General features: G+C 39.8%; 1 protein-coding gene across 2 annotated transcripts; it reads right to left on the reverse strand.

The window, feature by feature from the left end:
• Positions 1-401: 401 nt before the first annotated feature.
• On the reverse strand, positions 402-6,254 carry LOC136448202 (filamin-B-like). Of its 2 annotated transcripts, XM_066447438.1 has the most exons (5): positions 5,746-6,254; positions 3,283-3,425; positions 2,623-2,667; positions 1,432-1,620; positions 402-801 (listed from the first exon to the last, which is right to left on the reverse strand). In XM_066447438.1, exons 1-5 carry the CDS (start codon positions 5,799-5,801, stop codon positions 614-616), a joined length of 621 nt encoding a protein of 206 aa, XP_066303535.1. In that variant the 5' UTR covers positions 5,802-6,254; the 3' UTR covers positions 402-613. The 2 variants fall into 2 exon arrangements, with proteins under 2 accessions (XP_066303535.1, XP_066303536.1); XM_066447439.1 differs by lacking the exon at positions 2,623-2,667.
• Positions 6,255-10,336: the final 4,082 nt, after the last annotated feature.

A 10,336-nucleotide genomic window follows, 5' to 3' on the forward strand; every position in this document is an offset into this window, starting at 1 on the left:
TTTGCAGTAGCTATACATATTCTCTCTCTTTCTATCTCTGTATATATACATACACTCTCTACTTGCTTGTCCTTATAGGCTAGATCTTTATCGCAAACCAACGGTCTAATTTAAGTCCTTCAGCTTTTTCATGGACAGTCAAATCGTTACACTCATTCTTCGCCATAAATATGATCGAACCAAGCATCAAGTAAATTACCAAAGAACTAAAACAATCAAAATCTTATCCAATCAGCAGCGAATATTTGCATCAATGACCCAGGTGTTCAAATTATTTTCCGTCAACGTATCAGTAAATGAAAACCTGTACAGTCCTTACCTCTTAATTCATTGTCCAAGAGAAAGAAAAATTTGAATTCAGCAATTTAAGTCTACTAGTACTAAAAAGTGGTGTACATGTATTTCTGCTTAACATATAGTTATATTGTTCATTGCTGGCGTATACAGTTCTCAATGTCAACTGCTTTCCATACATATATATATGCTGCTTCCATAGTATAAGTTTCACGTAAAAAAAGATGGTCAAGTCATCGTCAATAAAATCCGGGAATCAAAAATCTACTCAGAAAACCGTGACGTCAAATGGGCTTCCTGGAATATGTTCAAAATCTACTCAGAAAACTGAGACGTCAAATGGGCTTCCTGGAATATGTTCGTCTCCCCACAGTACTGCCAGGGAGTGTGGGCCCTTCTCGCTGGCCTTGAAGGACACCACGTACTTGTTGTCGCCGATGTGCTTGACGTCCAGCTCCTCACACGGTGTTGTGGGACCCAGCATACCCACCACAAGTGCGCTCTTTCCTGGATTCACATAGTGACATGGTCAAAGTTATGTTTTGGGTAGCATTTGTATGTTTGTGGTTGAATAGCATAAATCGAGAAGCTGTGGTGCATTACTATGAAATGTGGCATGTGATTATCTATATCCTAACCTATTGATGAAGTTAGATTACATCTTACTCTAGAAAACTGTCCTGTTTTTGTATGTCATGTTTTGGACATGATACAATGACGATTGTTGGCTGGAAGATAAGGCTTTGTGCTCGGAAAGAAGTGACACAAGTTTGGGTCTCTTAGCAACTTTCTTTAGAACTACAGGGGTGTTTTCGTTGCAGACATTTCATAGAGACTAAATTTTTGTCACATACTCAGCGTAATTAGGTTTCGATATAAATCTAGTTTTGTAGTTTGATGAAAAGCTCGAGAGGCATACAAAGCATCAACATTACAAGGACAACGAAATACGTAATCATGAATGTCCACTGAAACTATTGAATCCTTTTCATCTTACCATCAATGACATTGGCATTGCTTATTGAACTAAATCTTAGCTTTACGTTTTAGTGAGTAACAAGATGTCTGCCAGTTACCAAACAAGGCTAGTTGAAAGTTTGAAAAATAATCCAACGGAAACTGATCATGTGTCCATACCTGCTCTGCTACAGTCCACACTGAATGTGCTGAGTTCTCCCAGATACGCCTGCTTCAAGCACGCGCCCTCGGCCCTCACCATGGTCACGGTACTGTTACTAGACGGCGTCAGGAACAGGCTTCCGCCCGCTGAGGACATAATCTTTGACATTTTGGAGAAGCCCTCCGAGCCAAAGGGCTGTCCAAAACCTGAGGAAGATATGAGTAGAAGGCAAGGAAGAGGAGCGGTGTTAAAGGAGGCAGTTGAGTAGAGGTATTGTCAGTATTTGTTAGAGTGGAGACAGACTGAAATGTATAGTGTTTAAGTTTTATAGTCCTTACTTTAAAGTATTATTAGAATCAACCATAAGTCATTACCTCCAAAACAGCACATATGTTTTAGGAGGTCTATTTGGCTATGGCAATAACAACTAAAACGAAAGCTTATAAAATTTAAACCGAAATAGATATACACTCGCGTTTTTAAAGGCCAAGTAGGAAAGGATATTCGGTACGCCAATTGTAGTGCTTGTAGATATCGTAGAGCCATGCTGACACGATGTTAATTAGTAATATATGCACCCCTACCTTTCAACGCAAACCTTGCCAATTCGTCATAGATTATTACGTACGCACTTCAACGATCACGATATTCATATTGAATCATATCCAGCCACTTGGCAAGGAAAAAGAAATTAATTTTTGCCAATAACTCTCATTCTTCATGTTGCCAACGTATATTCGTCAGAAGTATTTTTCCTAATAACAGATCGTTGATATGTTTTATTCTCATTCCTGGACGTGCAGTGACATGGAACAAATGTTCAAATGTACATAGCTTCATCGATGTTTGTGAATCATAGGAATATAGGGCTCTTATGTCATGTTGTCAGAGATGAGAGGGGATGTATCCTCAGTCAGGTTTGGGACCGCATCCTTGCCGCAACGCCATCATGCGGCTAGGAGCAGGAAGTCAACGCAGCCCATAATAACACTAGCTGGGGAATTTCATTAATAAACGCAATTTACTCAGAGCTGTGATATAAGAACCCTATATTCCAAGCCATGTGCATGTCTTGTGTTAGTTTACGTATGTCACCCTGTTTGAGAAGTGTTTTGTGAGTTTGGTTCGATAGAAACAGAGGTGATTCTCTTCTCGAGTTGTGTTTTCGTGCTGGGTTTAGAAATAACAGGAACCAAATAGAAACATACCCTTGGATAAGCTAGGGAAGTCGTCGGAGAATCCTTGGCTTAAAGCTGCAAAAATAGTTATGAAGTCGTTATGTCAGTTCGTTTGTCACTGAAGCCCGTCATTGCCACTTTGAAATGTGTATATTGAAGCAAAGTACAAATAAAGCATTATTTTTCAACACAATGTAGTCGTACCAATTTTGAAATTATCAAAAAAATTAATCAACTTGTATTTACAAACATAAACTGGCACATCATCAGTGAGAATCTGTAGCATGTTCTGCTCGGTATGTGTCGTTCTACTTCTGTTGCTCAGTCTGATATTTCGACATACCGTTCACTGTTTGCTGTTGTGTCCTTACTTTTGTCATGCTGTAGCCTGGAAGCCAGACTGATAAGAAGGCAAGCTTAATGTCTTCGTCACTAGGGCAAACATTCCCCAGTGAAATGGACGCGGACTGAGCAAAATTTTCCGCAGGTATGTTGGCCGCGGAGCCGAGGAGCTCGCCTGTATAGGCCCTGGAAACAGTCTGGATTCCAGGTCAACGATTACACTGTTATCATTGATAAACATCATCATATAATTTGCTTAGTTAGGGTCATTTTCAATAGTTCTAGACGTCTGTCTACCATTTTTCAGACAAGATATGTGGATGACAGGCATGACTATAACTTTCGTACCTCCGAAACTGCCGGATGAAAAACTGGAGGACTGGACATTATAAGATCCTCGCATCTTCGTGGACCCTGTCTCCTTGACGTAAGACTCAGAAGACGAACTGTACACATGGCTCTCACTGCTCTGAGTCACGCCCTGTCCCGGTCTGAAATGTAATGTATGATATTAGAAAAACATTAACATATCAAAATTGTGTGTTGACAAATGAAATGTTGCTGAGGTGCATAAAGACATCTAACGATATGCCAAATTCATTTGTCCGTGAAAAACTTGTAGAATAATGTTTTAAACAAAGGTCCAAAAGAGAGAGATTCCCGGTCTAGTCAAACTGTGTAACGTTTAGCATTGCACGTAATTTCGAATCCATCATAACAACAACTGTCTAATCATATTCATGCCGGACTAAGCCGGATCCTTACATCTGCTTGGAGACTAATGATGTTACACTTCCTTCGTTGCTACTGTCGTTACGTGATGCACTTACACTGTACTGTTCAAAGGTATGTAAAACAGTTTTTGCACAGATTAAGTAGAAAGGTTACATTGACCAGCTCTGTGACCCTTCATGTGGCGTTGTGCACTCTATGGTCACCACTGCTTGACCTCTCACCATTGGGTGACTGATCTGTTTACTATTGCCTGTACCAGATAGGAGTTGTTTGCTTCCTAATGTAGCAAATGGGGGCAACAGTCCTATTTTTGGACGTCCTCATATCTCTGTAAGTGTAATAGAGCTCGCACCCTTGTTAATGCGGATAGTACATGCCACTTTAATCGTAGAAAACAACCTAATAGCTATTAGGTTAGAATTGTGTAGAAATAATTGGCAATCGTTGTGCTGTCGATTGTTGCATGTTGATGACTTTGGTGAGACGGGAGAATTTAAAAAAAGTTCCATCCCGTTTGCATTACTGTACATATATCATATAATGGTGCCATTTTACAGTTAGACGCGTTTCATGTACTAGTATATCTTTAAGATATAAAACCTTAACCTGAAACTGGAAGTAAACGATTACTTGTTGTGTTTTCTGGCTGTTGCAGAATTCATTTGTTGTCCTGTATATAATCTAGATATGTTACTTTTAGAAATAAACTAACATGTACAGGTATACCATTTAGGAAGAGATGCAATGCTGATAAGAAGTGTCCCGAATGCTATGTCTCGTGCATTTTTCTCAGTTGCTACTTAAAGACACTTGCTTCTAGCAGCTTGCTCGCACATTCCAAGACGATAAGAACATCGCACGGAGTCCATTCGTCGGATAGTCCAGAAGCCAGACGCGACACAGATGGTAGAAAAACGTGATATCTACCCTGGTTATCCTACTTTTCATTATTGAAATACGTGTGGTAGAATTTCTTGGAAGTCTCACGTTTGACTATAACTCATTGTTATCATAAAATTAATGCATACATAAAAATAATTAGTCGAGATTATTATGTGACATATATCAAAGTATCCCGTCTGGGCATAGGGCGAGGTGTTTGAAATTATGATATCTATAGAGAGCTACCACTTGTTTACTGGTAGATAACACCGTATTGTCCATATTGAATATTTTGAAACTACGCGTACGCCTACACACACCCGCATGGCTTTCATGGTTCATAGGGATAATCTACCACACCTTTGAATTCCGGACCACCAGTACCGTCACCACAATATTCTTATCTTATCTATTGCCTGAGAGAATTTTACCAAAGGCTGGGGATATATCGGATATTTATCTATTAGCTTCTGTTATTGAAACTCAACGTCACAGTTAATATCAAGACATTGATAGCAAATGAAGAATGAAATATCATATATACTGGTTTGACTTGGTTGACTGGAACGATAATGTGTGCTATATGGCTGTAAGGAGAAGTGTAAATGATTAATAAGCAGACATATAACTGTCAAGTCGCGTCTATTTAAGTACAGGGGACGTTTATAGCCATCTGACTCCCAAAATTGACCCCTGGTGTCAACATTCGCCGCGGGGAGGGCGCCAACATTGCGCCATATTTAGCGATACCAGGCGACGTACCGCAAATTTCTGTCATTGGCAGGGGGACGTTCTCTCGTCTTAAATGACCTTGTATCACGATGTTACATCTTCGAGCTGTTACTCAGAAATGTCCCTGCTTAAAGTAGCCTCACGGGCTGGACTACAGCCATACGCATTACGTCAACTAAATTTTTAGAATTTACTGTTACTAAGTAGGGTAATAACATTTGCTGAAATTATAATTCAGGACGAAATCTACACAACGATTCACTCGTGTAAAAGAACTACTAGCTAAGTCTAACTAGTGGCAAACCTGTGTGCATCCTTTGGCGGAAGAAACGTCTTGTACAGCGTAGACTGGTATTTTGACATCTTCTCTGCGACTTGAAAGTCCAGTAACTAAACGCTCTACGGTATTCAAAACGCCACCCCATAATGGTCGAGAGGATATGGACAAAAAGAGCAACTCACCTTCCACCACCGGAGCTTGTTTTGTACGACGTAATCTGTACTTGGCGGCCCGACATATTTTCCTCTCTTTAAGGATGCCTTCGAGCGATGTTATTCCAAATCGGTGGTCCTGTTTTCCTTTAGGAAAGTTGCTTGGCGATAACGAGACCCGTAGCGTGGTACAACTCTTGTCTGAGCGAACGCTCTCTACAGTATTTATCCAAGCGTAGCCACCTACATAAGCGGGCGAACTGCAAACGTTAAAGGAATGGTGAGTAAGAGCGATAACTTTGGCACGGGGACACACGAATGCCGACCCGCCCTTGGAAATGACGGAAACGGCTTGTTCTGAAGGCTACGATTGGTCGGACGCAGGAGGCGCACCCTGGACCAAAATACACGAGGGCAGACAGAGATCGACTTTCCCACACTAATTTGGATTAATGGAATTGTTATATACGTATCTAACGAGCTCGCTACGCAGGCGATGACGTCTAAACTATGTAAAGGTTTGGATCTGCCTATAGCCTAGATATTTACCGTCCCCAAGGGCACTATCCACACTAATAAGGATGACAGCTGCGTATCGTTATCTGCTTAATACCACATGTCCCAAGAGGCTGCTGGCTATATGACCGAGGCTATATCTGGTACGGCATATGGGCGAGTGGTTTTGGCATAAGGAAAGCAACATTTTACAAGTGCCTTTGCGATAAGTGGTGGAAGATTTAGTGTACATTTGCTAGGCCGGAATTACATTCTGACATCAATATTGACGTTAGTCTGGCAAATTACAAATAAACATGCGTCATGTTTTGTTAAAGGGTCAACGTTCTAATCAATCCATAGCTGATACGTATGCTTAAAACGTCTTGTTCTAACATTTTATTTGTTTGGTTAATACTTGGGTAGCTTCATGAACACATAACCATCAACTAATTAACTTTAGACTACAGCTTCCATGTTGAGATTTACGTCGTAGTTGCAGTACCGTTCTCTCCCGCATGGCACCTCTCTTGATTAATATGTCTCTTCCTTTTAGGCCACTGACGGAAATTTGTATTTGGCATCTCCGTGACACAAGCAGAACATGCTAAACAATGAATCATCTACCATCATTATTTCATCTGGAGAAATGTTCTAGGTATGACCGTATGTCCTTGCAATATAATTTTGTGGTTTGGCGTCCGGATGTTTATTATCTTCGCCCAGGAACTCGGAGTAGATTATGTTTTCGGTTGAGCCAGCTGTTGTGTGGGTCTGTATGTATGTCAAGAGCATAACTCGGGAAACCTTTGATGGATCTTCATGATATTTGGTAGGTGTGTAGTGGTTGTGCAAAGGAAGGTCAAGTTCAAAAATCGTTCACCTGGCGTTTTCCAACAATACTGCAGCGGACTTTTAATTTTTCTGTGTTTGTATGTAGGCAAAAAAAGTGACGGAAACGTTGATGGATCTCAATGATTTTTGCTAGTTTGGAAGAGATTGTGGGAACGGAGGTCAAGTTTAAAAATGATTTATTTGGCGCTTTCCTACAGAACTGCAGCAGGCTTTGTGTGTGTGAGAGTTTGTATGTCGCCAGCATAACTCGAGGAGCTATTGGCGGTTGTGCTTGATATTTCGTGGATAGGTAGTGATGTCAAAGAGGAAGGTCAAGTTCGATAATGGGCCTCCTAGCGAGTATTTGAGGTACTGCAGCGGAGCTTCAACGTTTGAGGCCACATTTTCTGGAGGCGTCAGGTTCATGATTTTTTGGTAGTACATAGCTTCTGGGACGGCAAGTGAGTGGTGGGAATTAAGGTCCCCTAGCTGCTCGTTTGGAACTGCAGTTGGCGTTTTTGTTACTACATTTGGAGACGAATAACTCCAGCAGGGATTGACGGATTATCATAATTTATGGCATGTGGATAGTTTCGGTGATGCTTTACATAACTGAATACTTGTCATGCAAATAAGACGATAATTTGCATAATAATTGAGGAAAGTTTATAAATTCGCCGAAAGCTTGTAGTCAAATTTCATACAAGTGCTATGGTAACGATTTTTAAGTGGTGTACAGCTCTTGGGGCAGGGAGTAAGTGATATAAGTTTAGACCCCCTAGTGGCTTGCTTAGAACTGCAGTGGGATTTTTTCATGTTACCGTTGGAGGCGAATAACTCAGGTAGGGTTTGATGAATTTGCATTGTTTTGGACAGGTTGGTTATTTAACAAAAAAAGACGTATGAAATTGTAATCAGGGTCTAATTAAGTGGTGAAATAGGCTTGTTTATAATTACATTTTTAAGTACCTTTTGTCGACCTATATCTGCTTGTCAGCAGGCCTGTGCAAATTAGATTGATGCTCTCTGGTGACCTCAAAAACCACCGGCCAAACTACACTCCCGCTGGGACGGAGCTTATATCAACAAACACAGGAAAGGTCTGGCCCTGTGCGGTACAAGTCAAAACGATGAATATAAGGAAATGTGCAAGCAGCAGGCACTATACAGAAGGCATTATACTAAGCTTTATGTGGTTTGTAAAATGCAGTTGTATATACCACACTGGATGTGGACCACAGTCCTTCGTAGATGAGAGTAAGAAAAGGTTCTTGCGCAGATAGTGACATTAACATCCTCAAAATCAGGATAATCTTTAAAACAGACCCATGCTACCCATCAGGACCTGACTGAACTCCCCTCCAGGGTGTTTCACATTTAAGACAGAGACACGAAAAAACAGTAACAGGTCTCACAAATCTAACACCCTCCAAAAAAAAAGTGAAACAGGAGGCTTTAGAGAGATATTGTCAATAGCAGTAGGGGCAAGAGTCGTGGTCACTGCCAACGTAAACATATTAGACGGAATTGTTAAGGGGGCATTCGCAACAGTAGTAGGTATTGACAGCACATGCCATGATGTCCACACCTTCCTCGTAAAATTCGACAGTGAAAGCAAATACAAGAAAGATTTACCCAAATGCGGTACCCATCAGAAGACAATAAGTTCTCAGTTACGGCAAGCGGACGATCCAAGCACGACGAGAACAGTATCCTCATTATGATATTATGATATTATGATATTATGATATTATGATATTATGATATTATGATATTATGATATTATGATATTATGATATTATGATATTATGATATCATGATATTATGATATCATGATATTATGATATTATGATATTATGATATTATGATATTATGATATTATGATATTATGATATTATGATATTATATGATATTATTATATGATATTACGATATTATGATATTATGATATCATGATATTATGATATTATGATATTATGATATTATGATATTATGATATTATGATATTATGATATTATGATATTATGATATTATGATATTATGATATTATAATATTATAATATGATATTATGATATTTGTGAATTTCATGAATTTCATGAATATCATGAATATCATTGTACCAAAACTGCACCACTGCTAGGTGCGGAAAAGTCACATGAAATTGACTATGTCTTTCAAAATGTGTATGATATGGAATAAAGATCAACACTCACGGCACGAAATCGAATATTTAAGGGAACTTTCCGAATGACGGAAACAAGAATTAAAGGTCGGGAAATATTTCAGCAGAGTTTACGGGGCCGTAAATGCCGCTGAAAGTAAGATTTGAGCTTTCCGCAACCTTTTCGCGTTCGTTAAGATGAATTAAATGAATACAATATCTTTCCATGGACTTGAAGCATCCTTATATATATCGTATAGATGAAACATTATATTACATCAGTAACCGATATATTCTCGAAGCAGTTATATTCTCTCCTGGGGACTAATAGTGTCTCGATTTCTAAAATCTTGGGGAATAGCTGATATACCCGAAACGGTCTTCGATCTTTAAGATACACCCATTTGCTTTGCAGTTAACACCGATCCCACTTAAGACATTTCTGTTACAGTCTTTTTTTTTTAAATAACGCACGCGCGCACATTGTACGTCTACTTTGTAGCAAAATTAGACATATAGTCCATACCTATCTTCGTCGGAGTTGATCTTCTTTTATCCGTGTTTATGCTACAGCTTACAAAAAACAGCAGTTATATTCTTAGGTTTATCCCCCCTTTTATGTTTAGGTAGAGATAAGCTGTCGGAAAGCGGGCGTTTTCCCTCGCAGTTATTTCTACCTTTCCGATATCCTTCCGTTACATATACGCTCGGTTTACATAATCCAATCTTATGTTTAGTAGAGAAAAGCTGCCGGAAAGCGGGCGTTTTCCCACGCAGTTATTTTTACCTTTCCTATATCCTTCCGTTACATGTAGGATCGGTTTACATAGAAGGGGGGGAGACCTCCCCCTTTTATGTTTAGGTAGAGAAAAGCTGTCGAAAAGCGAGCGTTTTCCCTCGCAGTTATTTTTACCTTTCCGATATCCTTCCGTTACCATTAAGCTCGGTTTACATAACCCCCTCTTATGTTTAGGTAGAGAAAAGCTGTCGGAAAGCGGGCGTTTTCCCTCTTATTTATTTCTACCTTTCCCATATCCTTCCGTTACATATAGGATCGGTTTACATAGAAGGGGTGAGACCTCCCCCCTTTTATGTTTAGGTAGAGAAAAGCTGTCGGAAAGCGAGCGTTTT

This window comes from Branchiostoma lanceolatum, chromosome 14, assembly GCF_035083965.1.
Source record: "Branchiostoma lanceolatum isolate klBraLanc5 chromosome 14, klBraLanc5.hap2, whole genome shotgun sequence".
Lineage (NCBI taxonomy): Eukaryota > Metazoa > Chordata > Leptocardii > Amphioxiformes > Branchiostomatidae > Branchiostoma > Branchiostoma lanceolatum.